General features: G+C 39.1%; 1 protein-coding gene across 1 annotated transcript in view; it reads right to left on the bottom strand.

Annotated features, from left to right (window-relative positions):
- The window catches only part of LOC145988321 (uncharacterized), a 108581-nt gene extending 98555 nt beyond the window's left edge, over nt 1-10026 (bottom strand). Inside the window, exon 1 of the mRNA XM_083123184.1 lies at nt 9517-10026. Within this exon, the coding sequence (XP_082979310.1) occupies nt 9517-9580 (64 nt within the window). The 5' untranslated portion in view covers nt 9581-10026. The remainder of the gene's footprint in view (nt 1-9516) is intronic.
- Nucleotides 10027-14148: the final 4122 nt, after the last annotated feature.

Consider the following 14148-nt stretch of genomic DNA (forward strand, 5'->3'; position numbering starts at 1 on the left):
ATGCTTTCAAGAACTCTAACCAATACACTACGCCCTTTGTTTTCTTGGAGCTACAGTTCCTAATTATTCTGTCGCCTCAATATTGTAACGTTATCTGCAAAAGAGAAGTTAAATACTCAGATATAGCTCTGTACTTCTAGAATTACTTTATACACATGCATTTGAAATTTAACTCTGAATTTCTTTCTTCTTATTAGTATATCTAAGCTTGTGAATATATATTATATTATATATATAACGGTTTCATGAACATCTACGAAATAGTTCCTTATAACTTGGAATATGGTGAATAGATATGAAATGTCTTGAAATTAATTTTCGACCACTAGATTTTGGCAAGGGAATTATGCGTGATCCGTTTCCAGTTATTCATTGCTTAAACAAACGTTTTAAAACTATGTGGAATTTTCATTCTGGGATAAGTTTCTTTACTTGCTACATGTATGCGAACTACACTCTGTCCCACTTATCTCTGGAGCAGGTGAACGAAAAAAAGTATCTGAGCAGCGATGAACACGTGAGAGGAATGGGATTGCGTGGAGGGAGGAAAACCACTGCAGTTACCATCCTTCCCAGCAGCGTGCACTGATTCGCTCTGTCCACTCGATCCCCTCTCCCCACTTCTCTTCCGCTATGCGTGGCTTTGCTCCAGAGATACTGGGACAGGGTACAGTTAATTGTTTCCCAAAAGGTATCATCTATGTCTGTATGCCACACATTGAATTCTTACTCACATGGAAAAAAAATGTCAATTTGTATTCAGGGGTAGTTTCACAGTTACAAACTATTTTGGCCTTGATGAGAAGTTTAGTGTAAGTAGGCATTTTGTTCATAATTTTGAAATTGAGGTCGTCTAAGGTTGAAATCCTCATATTTAGGGCTTGAACTCGTCATCCCAAGAGGTTGAAGATCGTCCTCTACTTTGTGCGTGACCTTCTTTATTTTTCTATTCATAATTCATCCTCATCGTCGCGATTAGCCAAAGGTAAGATAAGAAAAGGCCTCCTCCGTGACCGTGCGGTCAAAGGAGCTGTGCTTTGGACTCGGACTGCAGGACGGCATGGATTCGAGTCCGCCTATGCTCACTCTCTAGGTTCTCGGCCTGTGTATGGGACCGGTAGAAACCCACCATCGTGAAGAAATTGGGGAGCTACGAGTGAATAGCTTAACCCGGTCTCGGAAATCTCCTATGGGGCATGTTCCTGGGTAAACAAAAAATTATCGATCAGACAATTCGATCATCGAAGGCGATAAAATAACCTCCGGTTGACCAAGTTGCCAATATAAATAAATGGAATACAGATTGTCTTCGAGCTTACATTGTTAAAAAGGAGCGGATACACGTATTACTATCCCAATAATTATTCAATACGGTTTTTTGTTTGTCAGGAATTATCACTTAAACTATTGCATGTTGAGCTGGTGCCTACATAGCCGCCTCTTGTGAAATCTACCATTCTTCAGATTCTCTTTAAAATTCGACTCTGGTCACTTGTAACGTGCTGGGTGCAGACACTGTGCATCGAACCACAGTGTTTTGCGATAAGAAGCGGCCTTGAATAGCGTGAATGAGTCACTTTGATCGCGAGCAAGCTAGACTACCAAGCTTGTCTGCCTTTGAAAACCAAGTCATTTTTTTCACGGTTTCCGAACGCGATTGCTATTGTAGAAGTATATATTCTCTCAAAAGAGCAAGAAAGGAAATTCGACCAATGTTCTCCCGTCGTTTAAAACCAAATATTATCTATTAAACGAAAAGTTCACGATTGTCAATAAACGGTTTAACCTATCTGAGCATAAGGTGAATGTAAATACTAAATTTAATAGAAAGGTTCTCCAAAATTTCTCTTCCACTGTCTACGTAAGGTCAGTACCCAGGGGAGTGGCCATGTGGGCCATGCTTCCCCCTCGAACCCTAAAATATTTAAATGTGAACCTATAAATAAATAAATACGAAAATGACATCGTCGATTTTTGAAATGTGTAAAAATTTCAATTTTGCTCTTGCATAAATGAATCTGTTTCTTGCGCAAAAGTCTTCAAGCTGCAATATTGGGTGGTTTTAGTTTTATAATCATTGATGCAAGGCTAGCAGACGTCCGATTCACCGATTTAGTCAGGACAGTGCGTTACTTTCAATCCCTGTCCCGAATTTTTCGAACTGCAATCGTGATGCGAAAATGTCTCTTTATTATTGTTTGTTGTTAACTCATAATTAGACATGTTCTTTATTGTATGAATAATTCTAAGTATTAAACATAGAATTATCATGACTTTTTAATGCCGCTCGCACTATTTGAGCTATTTTGTAATATCTGTCTGTCTGTCTCTCTCTCTGGTCTACGTCAATGACAGAAATACAAGCAATATTCTTATTTATTTTTAACCCAATTAAAGGAAAGTGTAAGAATTTAAAAGAAATAAGAAAGATCATCACTGTTGCTCTTCCTTAGAAATTGTTGTTCTTCGAGGAAGAAAAATTAGAAGGATTTAGTCCAGCACCTTAACACAGTGTCCCACGAGTCTCTCTTGACTAATACTGTCAAATGTGACATGATTTTATGAATAAAATTTTCCGCCTGTTTACGTATAACGTTGCACGGATTTGGTAGTTCGCACACGGTGTAATTATTTCGTGTTACCTTACGCAACAGCAAATACATTTCATAAGACTGTTCTGGACACAAGACTTGCATCAGTAAACAAGCATCTTGTCTGTTACAGTATCACAGGAAAAGAACATCGTCCTGTAATGTTCAAGCCTCTAGATATTTTCCATTAGTAATGTCTAATCACAATAATAAGTTAGAAGAAATAACTGGCATTTTCACAACTACCAATATTCTTGCTTTAATCACTTTGAAAATTATTTCTCGAAGATATCGGTTATACTACAAGAAAGGAAATCAAAATTAAAGTCAAAGTTCAACTACACGTATACCAAACGACATTTACAATATTAAAGGGACAGAATACTTTAAAAAAATTGTTGTTTCATTCGAAGGTAAAGGCGTGGTGTGGCGGTTCTTCTACCTGGTTTAAGGAACGAAAGCTTGTAGGGTAATGGCTACCGTTCAGGTTTGTCAGTTTGATGGTCTTAAGTTCGAACCCTTCCGGTGGCAGAAAATTTTCGTAAGTTTTAGACATATCCCATTGTGTTCATTGTCCACGCCGTGTGAAACGGAATGAATCAGTTTGGAATTAACGATGGGGGAAGGGGAAATATTGAATTACAAAATCTCAATTTCAACGAACCGAGAAGTAGAGAAAAATTGAATAATTCTTATAAATTTTAAAAATTACGTTCATTTTTTTAGTGGTGTAATCGCAGGTAAAATCAAAGATCTTACATGGAAGATTTTAATTTGCTCTGAACTCAGCCGAAAGGCATTTCGCACCGATCTAATATATTCTCCAATACATTTCAAAATGTTATTGAATGTTTCATGTCGATAATTTGACCAATGCATCCATTCTTGACGCTCAGACGATATTTTCTGCAACTACCTATTCTCTCCAGTTCCTTCTCCTTCTTCTCTCCCCTCTTTCTGTTCTGCTTTTATATCATATCGCCTTCCCTACTTTTCTCGCATCTTATCTCCATCCCACTCTTCTCCACTCCTCTTATCTCCTTTCCTGTCTTAGATTTCCGACTCCACTGCACTCTCTTTTTTCGTTCTTCTCTTTTTCTCTCCTTTACTCTACTCTCCACTTCCTCTTCTCGTCTCCTCCTCTCCTCTCCTCACCTCTCGTTTTCCTCCTCTTTTCTCTTCTTTGTCCTTTTTTCCTCATCTCTCCTCGAATCTTTTTCCATTCTCCTCACTACATCTCCTCTCCTCGTCTATCCTCTCTTTCTTCTCTCATCTACTTTTCCTCTTCTCTTTTCGCTTTCTCTTTCTCCTCTCCTTCGTTTCCTCTCACCTCTTTTCCTTACTGTAGACTCATCAGCGATGAAATACTAGAAAACCTATTTTTTTCTTTCAGAAAGAATTTTGTCATTTGCGATATAATAGTGATATTTTTAATAATTTTATACAATAATAATTGTTTATATTTCTTTCGCGTATTTTATAAATATCTATTGTGCATGTGGCAACCCTGAAATTGAGCCTAACTCTGCACGCAACCCACCAACGGCTTGTGTAAATTGGGTTGCCTAGTTTAAAATGTCGTTGTCCTAAAACTTTTGAGAGACACTGTACAAAAACCATATCCTCGTCTCGTTACATAAAGTGATAGGGAATTCTGTGTCCTCAGGAAACTATATAGTAAGAGGCAAGGAGGTAGATTGAGAGAAATACAGTAACACACAGAGGCAAAGAAAGGCAGAGTGATAGACAAAGAAAGGCAGAGTGATAGACAAAGAAAGGCAGAGAGCTAGACAAAGAAAAGCAGAGTGATAGACAAGGAGAGGCAGAGTGATAGACAAAGAAAGAGAAAGATACAGAGATAGACAAAGAAAGACAGAGAGATAGACAAAGAAAAGCAGAGTGATAGAAAAAGAAAGAGAAAGATACAGAGATAGACAAAGAAAGACAGAGTGATTAAACAAAAAAAGATACACAGATAGACAAAAGGGCAGAGAGAAATACAAAGAGATTGATTTAGAAACAAAGAAAAGTAGAGAGCTAAATAAGGAGACACATATAAAGAGACAAAGAAAGGCAGAGAGCTAGATAAAGAAAAGCAGAGTAATGGACAAAGAAAGAGAAAGATACAGAGATAGACAAAGAAAGACAGAGAGATAGACAAAGAAATGCAAAGTGATAGAAAAAGAAAGAAAAAGATACAGAGATAGACAAAGAAAGACAGAGTGATTAAACAAAAAAAGATACACAGATAGACAAAAGGGCAGAGAGAAATACAAAGAGATTGATTTAGAAACAAAGGAAAGTAGAGAGCTAAATAAGGAGACACATATAAAGAGACAAAGAAAGGCAGAGAGCTAGACAAAGAAAAGCAGAGTAATGGACAAAGACAGAGAAATATACAGAGATAGACAAAGAAAGACAGAGAGATAGACAAAGAAAAGCAGAGTGTTAGAAAAAGAAAGAGAAATATACAGAGATAGACAAAGAAAGACAGGTTAATTAAACAAAGAAAGATACACAGATAGACAAAAATGCAGAGAGAAATACAAAGAGATTGATTTATAAACAATGAAAAGTGGAGAGCTAAATAAGGAGACGCAGATAGAGAGAGAGAGAGAAACAAGTCGACACACACAAAGAGAGAGAGAGAGAAAGAGAGAAACAAGGAGACACATACAAAGAGAGAGAGAGAGAGAAACAAGGAGACACACACAAAGAGAGAGAGAGAGAGAGAGAGAGAGAGAGAGAGAGAGAGAGAGAGAAAGATAAGTGAGTCAGCGAGAAAAGGATTCAGATCAAAATAGAGAGATGGATTGAGAAAGAGACACGGGCCAGACACAAATAAATTGAGATAGAAGCAAAGAGAAAACCAAAGCTATAGAGATAGATTGAGAGTAAAGCAAAAACATTAAGACATACTTATACTGAAAGCTCAAATATATTTACAATTCCTTAACTAACATGAAGAAAATAATCTTCTGAATTGCATTGTTATGTTTCTCCAACTTTTAATCAAATTTAGGATTTTCAGGATTTAAAGATACGCTTTGAAAACTCAACTTTCGCTGATGAGGGAAATTCAAGGTGTACTCGAATCGAAGAAAGACCCTTCCATGTGACATTTTGTAGCAACGTGCATTACACTATCCTAGTTGGATGATTGGGCTTGGAGAACTCATAGCATTATAGGCATTTTGAATGATCGTCGATTTTAATTATACCTTTTATTCCAATAAATGTCTACATGATTGGGTTGACAGCATCCTTGTGTAAAGGGACTAGCAAAAATATACTTAAATGTTCTTCAATGCATAATTTAGAAAAGTAGCTAAGAGAAATAACGTCTTGGAAGACCTTGAAATAAGTCCCCAGTGTCCCCTCGTCGATCCCTGCTCTTTCAACACGTACATCTCTAGGGATCGAACCGGAACGACGAGAAGAGAGCGAGATATACTGACAGAGACTCATCTCTCGCCTTGATAAACAAGGCGAGAGATGAGTGTTTGGAAATATACCTAAAGCTTACTCAGAAAAACGAAGAGGATGTCTACCTGATTGAAATTGGACATATAATCATCGTAATTGTATAGTTAATGCGCTAATTGTGGACTTGTGCGCCATGGTTGCATACACTCGGGATAAAATTTAGTTTTCTCGAGAACTCGTAGCGTCGAAATGAGGCGTCACTCAGAATCGTTATTTTGGAACGTTGTTTATCTTACTGGTCTCTATTCGCAATGAAAGTTTGTGCTGCAACACGTTGTAAACTTATATATTCTTTATGTCGAAACGAGAATGTGATGGATGTTTGTAAATCGACACGAGACCGAGAACAAGAAGTCTCGATTCCATCACCGGCAACTCCATGGTTCCAAAGATTTCCATAATGCTGGACTGTCCCGATGGCATAGTGGTTACGCTCTCGCCTTGAAATCAAGGAATTCCGAGTTCTATTCCGGTTGGAGCCACATTACACAGTGCTTATCAACACTTGAACACACTGGTTATCTGAGTATAAAGTGAACTTCAACATATTTTTGAGAATCTCATTATGATTTATTTCCTGCGTAGCCAAATTATTATCGTTGAGCGGTTCTGGCTTCGATTCTCGGTGGGAGCTCCCACAATTTCGGCATTGACTCTGTGGCGTAAGAACAATTGAGGAGCTACTTGAAAAGAAGAAGTAGCGGGCCGCGGTCTCGAAAACAGCGGCGAAGGGATACGTTGCGCTGACCACGTGTCACCCAATGAAAAAGCCAGGGCAGGCCCCTGCCCTTAGAAGGATGTTATGCCATCGAGTTTAGCTTACTTTTCTGAAACTAATATTGTTGGTGTGTCAGTAATTAGTTAATTTGCCGCGTGGAAACAGAACTATTATCATACATGTGAGAATTAACATCTCCATGCAAATGATACAGGCTGATGCTATGTAGAATCATTCTTGGAGGAAAACATATTCCCAGAGAGGAATATAGTGACTGTGGCTGCTGGCCTTTGTCAGTCCTCGTGAGTGTTGATTGCAAGCAGCTGCATTGTGTGGAAGAGAAGAATGTCGCCCTCTGTGACCCTCTCCCAGTGAGTATCCAAGATAGCTTAGTAGCTAACACTAACCAGTAAGCCATTGCTGGCTCGACCAGGCCTCGAACCGTATATACAGTGCCATTGATGTGCCAACTAAACCAGCCCTGGCTTCGCTTTCCGCTGTTTTGATTGTGTGGTATTATGTCTGTTAGTGATGCTGCACTAATGCACTAATACAGCTCCCAGCGGGGACTCCTGGTCGAACCTGCATTTTTAGCTTACATTTCTACGTAGTGCATCTCCTGTGAGTGCCAAATTATAAGGTATTGTAGCAAGGGTTCGATCTGGGGGATAGCGTTCGCTATTCCACCGTAATAGAAAGTGCATTCCTGATTTGCCTATCTGGCCATATGAATTACTTCAAACAAAGATTCCGTCCATAGAGGTTGAAATTTCGGGATATTAAAGTTAACGACAAATCAATATGTAAATATTATAGTGGATGTGTCAAAGAAAATACTAGCGGAAGCATGCATAAATAAACTAGAGGTGTACGGGGTGACCCTTTCTTATGACCCAAATGTCAACTTTTCTTCTACGTAGTACACTCCGGACCACATTTTACAGACTAATGAGGATCTGACGTCTGGATACATAGTCAGTACAATTCTCTGTGAGACTTGTGACTTCGTGATTGTTCTTTCATCAATATCACTTTATTATGATTCTAATCTTCGTGATTAGTCAAAGGTGACAGAGAAGGGAAGTAAAATTAAAGTGTCAATGCAATGTTAGCTACGATGACAGGGATTCTAGGTTCGAATCCTGGTCAAGACATGGACATTTCACAATGTTTTCTGCTTCATCTATTTCATCATTTCGCCATTCTCATCGTTGCAATCAATCTAGAAGCCGGCTCATTGGCCGAATGTGATGAGAGGTCGATTCACAATTTTGCTACTGACGGTTCCGTGATTGTCCCATCGTCAATTTTATCTAAACATGATTCTTTTTCATTCAAAACCCAAAAATTCTATCAATTAATGTAGCGAAATACAGATGCAGACGGTAATAAACGTATTGGAAGCAAAGTGTTTCGGCCTCTGTAATGTTTGTCGTACACATTTACCGTCGCTTCTTTGAATTAGGCTAATCGGAACGAATGGGATTATAGAAAGAAGAAGGGAAGGAAAAAGCGAAAGCCTTACTTAAAGATGTCGTCTCAACATTTACCTGGAATTACAGAGGAAAATCACTGTAAAACTCAGCCAGGATTTGAACATGTAACCGTCCGACTACATTCCATCCCCTTACGAATTCACCAATCTCGCATACTCAGAAGCGAGGGGCTAGTGAATCCCGGGCGAGTGTCTCACATTAAACTGTTGTACTTTCCCAATACAAAGCATACTCAAAACTACTTCTCGGAAAAATCTCAATAATTTCTCCTCAGTTCTGCGGTTCATCTGCTGGCCCGTAGGGAAGGAGGGAAACGTCTGATTCATCAGACCTCCCGCAGAAAATTTACCGAGGAGGGTCAATATCGGAATGTAATATTGTTATGGTTGTTATATTGATGTCAGGTTCACGTGTCATTATAAGGAAGAATTGTTTTAAAGAAGATAGAGAAGAAGAGAGAAATTGAGAGACAGCAAAAGATAGAAAGAAAGTCAAAGAAAGACAGAGAGATTGACAACGAAAGACAAATAGGAATGCTGAAAGGAAGAAAATTTGAGAATTTATTACGGTAAACCCAGACTGAAGGAGAAAGTGGAATGAGAAGAGTAATAAATACGCGATGGACAGAGAAAGAAAGATACATTAACAAGCAAGACACGCAGAGTGAAAGGGGGAAGAAGAGAATGGGAAGGATAGAAACAAAAATAAAGAAGAAGGGACGTACTGGAAGAACAAATCGATAGAAAGAGAGAGAGAAGAAGGAGAAATAAAGAAATGATGGAGACAGAAAGAATAAAGAAGATAATGAGAAAAGAGAGAAAAGAAGAGGAAGTGACAACACGAAAGATAAGGGAAGAAGGATTTGATTTCTGTAATTTACTTTCGCTTTCTTTCCGGTTTTGGCTAATCGCGAAGATGAGCTTGAGTAATGACATGATGATATTGATAAAGAAACACCCAAGAATACAGAATATACCCATACCGGAGTTCGAGCCAGCGGCATTGTAGCACGCTGTGCTAATCACTCAGACACTGAAGAAGGTAAGAATGTATATAATTGTTTTTTATTGCGGTGTAAAGTAACCCCTCCCCCTTTTTTGACCCGCCTGTGGGCGCCCATGATCGGACACAACAGCTTCAATTTATTTTTCAAACAAAGACATGTATTTAGAACGGAAAATTGACCACATTTAGACAACAATCTGATGAATAGTGATAAGCTTACCTGGAGGTAGCATCCAAGACAGAAGCAACAATGAAAACTGGAGAACTGCCCTCGGCATCTTCATTGTTGGCAAAATTAACAATGCTTCCGAAAGAGCAAGTCCTTGTCTTCAATATACAAGCAGGGATAACTCGTATACATTGTTCTTTCCTTCATTGTTGCGTATGATAACCATACAATATTGATTTCCAAGTGTTTTGATTTTTCTTTAGAAACGTCTTTTCACATTTATGCACTCAAAAAAAATCCACTGTCACATTTCTTTTCGGAAGCCTTTGGCGAATTTTGACCCCGTTTCTTGAAAATATGCTACGAGCTCTCAGCCAAGGGGCATGCTGCAAAGTGAACGCCCCTGAGTGGCATCGAAGTTTAAACTTCTTCCAACTGTTGGCAAAACCTTTTTTTCCCCCTCAAGTCCCTAGCGAATTCGGAGAGTTGAGTTGATGCGGGGGAAAGATAGCGTAACGCAATACTGCAATAGTTCAATTGTAGTCCGCGAGATGGGGCGACCGGTCGAGAACCATATCACACGGGATTTTCATCCGCGCGTCGTGGATGTCACGATCTGAAAGACTAAGGGATGCCTCACGTTATTCACTACATTTCTCCCGTACAGCGCAGATGCGCGCGCACCGCCAGGAAAACGCACTCAAAAGACCCATATCGCTCTCTCCCTCCGCAATTTCACTCCCCCCTACACTTATCTTGCTGTCGGATATCCCCATGCCCTAAGCCAACAGTTGCTTGTTGTGCTTCAAATATTGTCCCGGTCTCCACACATTGTATATCCCTCATCGGGCAATCTTTCATTAACACGTTGGCCCTTCCCTTCACTTTCACACCCTCCTGAACCCTAAAACCTATTGAATTTGCGTGCGGGAAAGTTAACGTGCCGTAGACATTAAACGAAGTGACTTATTCTAGCATTAAAAGAACATATCCACTAAATCACGTAGGTATACAGAACATAATAAAGACAATCATAAAATATCATCAGCTTGACTTCGTTCTGATATTATGTGACCGTTATTTTGTTTAAAATATAATTCAATTACTCGTTCTAATTTTATTCCTGTTTCGGTTATTTGACGTCGCTTTTCTAATCCTTGGGTAAATTGCGACGATGAGGATGAATGGAAAAGAGAGAACATTGATGATGAGACAAAGAAAACCATATTTACATATAGTATTGAAGTTCGAACTCAGAACTTCTGTCTTGCAACCCGTGACACTGATCACTCTGCATCAGAAGCTGGTAGTAACTTTTTAAAGTAATTCATTTTCACTTACTTCTGATAATATCTTGCTTACTTTACGTCGCTTTCTACCTAAATGATGATTAGATAAATTAAAGGGACAAACACAAAAGAACATTCATGGCCAGACAGGGAATCGAACACAAAGCCTTCCGTAGCAGCAATTGTAATACATGATGAGTTTAATTTTCCTCCCATTCAAGTTAAGCAGGACGAGGAAGATGAACGATGATTGGATGAAGTTGATGAACGAACAAATTAAGGAAAACCCATGCTTAAAGGAGATTAGAAGATATTTTATATTCGCGACAAAATTATCTTTCTTCCGTCTTTTCAACACTTTTTCAAGCAATACATGAATTAAGGCTGTCACTTTAAAGCTTATAACCCTCTGCCCACAAAGTGAGTTGGTATCATTGTATGACGTCTTGCCTCATTTTGATTGGCTAGCATGCTCAGGGCCATGAGGAAGAATCAAGCCTGCTCAGTTGGGAGGCATCGTTAAGGGGGAGAGAGTGGAGTGGCTCTTACTGTACACGTGAATGGTGAGTGTGGCTGTCCGATGGGGGATGTAAGTAGATTGGGGTTCCTTCTAATTCTTTAGTTAGATATTTATTTACTTCTTCTATATTAGGTTTGTTATTTTCAATTGATAATTAGATTATTATTAGTTTCAGTATCCAGGAACCTAATCTATAATTCTCGGTCGTATGGCCGCAGGCACTACTCACGTATTGTCCCCCAATTATTAATCAACTAAGTTGCAGGATGTAAATTTATTTGAATTTGATATAAAGGAGAGGGATATATAAACTAGTTGTCTATTAGAATTCTATTTTCTGGCATTGTTAAAAATAAAATTGAAAAGATCTAAGTTCTGGTTTGAATTCGTAAAAATAATTTCCTAGAAGAATGGACTGGGACAACAGCTTACTTTCACTGGCACTCCGTATACAGTATATCCTGCTTTATGCAGTTGAGATTGAGCGTGACTACAATGAGATGGGCCTATTTTTACAGCTTAGTTACAAGCTCTATGAGGCAGCATCCTGAACTGTTGTTTAAAATTTGTCGTAACAGCTTTCAATCCTGAATTGTGAACTCAATTAAGACCCTCTTGAGCTTTGCTTGAGAGATTTTATACCAAAGTTCATTTGGTTTCGCAAATTAACATGACGTCATTTCTCGTCAACCAATGTACCTTCGCCATCCTTAATTGGCACATCTCTACGTACCCTCCCCCTGTCTCGGTGACTCATCGTTATCGGATGGCTAAAAAATATAAGAGATCCTTAAATGTAGAGATTTAGAACGATTGAAAGCCATAGAATTGTGATAGCTCATGCTAGAAAAGCCAAGACTAACTGTAGAGAAGCTCTGCGTATCCACTTGGTTTCGGACGTCGACAAGAGACGCAAGGCGGCAAAGCTATCTGCAGCGAAATGCAGTCCCTTTCCGATGCAATTTCCTAAAATTGGGAGACGAAGATGGAGAAGATTCAAGGATTTTCCGCCGCTCGTAGAAGAGGTTTTTCTTTAACGGAGAAAAAATGTCAGGTCCAGAACTGAAATCTGAAATTCGTATGGATGCACCAACACCTAGACGCTGATGCATCTGTGAGATTTTTCCAAGGCATTTTGGTCTTGCAGCAGAAAGATTTCCTATTCAACTTTGGATCTCTTTCACTTGTATCTTCTTTCTATCTGCATTTCTGTAAATCGGTCTGTTTTCTTCCTCTGTCTCTATTATTTATTTCTCTTTTCTCCTTTTCACTATTACCACCATGTATATCTCTCTTTTTCCATTTTTCTCACCCACTTTCCATTTTCCCTCTCTCTCTCTCTCTCTCTCTCTCTCTCTCTCTCTCTCTCTTCCTTTTAAGCTACATTTCTCACTTCCCTCTCCCTACCGTTCGCGAACAATCCCATTTTTTCTTTCCCATTTATATTTCTTCTCACTTTCCTCCTCTGTCAAATCTTTATTTCTTACCACTCACGGCGACTCTCTTTAACTCTCATTACTTATCTACAGGATGTTTCAAAAGTCTCCCAACCATAACTTTCATGGCTCATAACATGAAGATGATACGTGATATTTACATCAGGTTTTCTGCATTATGAGGCCTTATCCATTGCCTCTTTTGATTACGGTTAACTCCATGCAGAACGGATTACGTCAATGTGTTTCTTTCCAGAATGCTTAAACATTTTGGAGAAAAGGCATACAAAGTTGTCGCAGGGTGATAATTCGCAATTTTCTGACTAGCAATGAAGTACACTTATTTATAAATACCTCAATGGATGATATTACTTGGCTCCTGAAACAGTCATTTCTCTATTCTTAAACGCCTTCTCTCTCCACCTATCTCACTCTTCTTGTTGTTTCCTTCTTTCTTCTATCTTGCTGCACCCTCTCTCTTTTCATGCCTCAACACGACAGTAAACTCTTCTGCTTCCGTTAGAGTACATCTTTTGGCCACATCAATTACAACCACCCTGTTCTGCCACTACCCCTCGCCTCTGTTTCACTCAATACTGCACTGCTTGAAACTGGTTCCACACACAATCGCCTCTCAGCACAAAATGCTCTAAAGACCCTCGAATGACACTATATCTAAGCAATGAATCGGTTTCACTCGTGGATTAGGGTAACCTTTTTCAGTTAGGATGAGTTCTAACAAGATCGGAATTATTCCCCAGTGATTCAGATAAATGTCGTCTTAGCTTAATGATAGAAAGTAGTGATCTTTATGGAAAGTATTAAAATGCAAACCTCAGGCTAACGAGGCATTGACGTCCGAATCCACAGGGTGAATAATCCTGCGTGGGTTGATGTGTTGTTTTCTGGCTTGCCCATCTGTGTGTTGAGATCACTTATGTAGCCCGAGCTTTTGTCAAAAGCATGGCATTAAGATGTGCTTTACATTGTTCTAGATGAGTTCATTTCCACGGAATTTGTGATAATTGAGACATTGTATTTTAATTTTCTGACACAAATTTGTTTTACCTCCCCGATGGCGCAGTGGTAGCGCCGTTGCCTTGTAATCAAGGGGTCCCGGGTTCGATACCCGGTGGAGGCACATAGTGGTTCGGATCCCACTTTAAATTGTAAGTCCAGTCCCGATTAGGCTTACTGTGCACAAAGTAGACTTAAAACATCAAATCAAATCAAATCAAACAAATTTGTTAGGTTAGTCTTAAGAGGCTTCTGACCCCGTATCAGGCGAAGGGTAGCAAATAGCCACAGTAGTGACGTACCAAAAAAGAATTTCAATAATCAGACCAAAATAATTGGAAGATAACAAGGGGTAAGAGCATGGCCATGGACATTCCAATTTGTTTATCAACAACTAAACCATACACTATCAGCATTATGA

This window comes from Lepisma saccharinum, chromosome 5 (genome assembly GCF_977018435.1).
Source record: "Lepisma saccharinum chromosome 5, izLepSacc3.1, whole genome shotgun sequence".
Lineage (NCBI taxonomy): Eukaryota > Metazoa > Arthropoda > Insecta > Zygentoma > Lepismatidae > Lepisma > Lepisma saccharinum.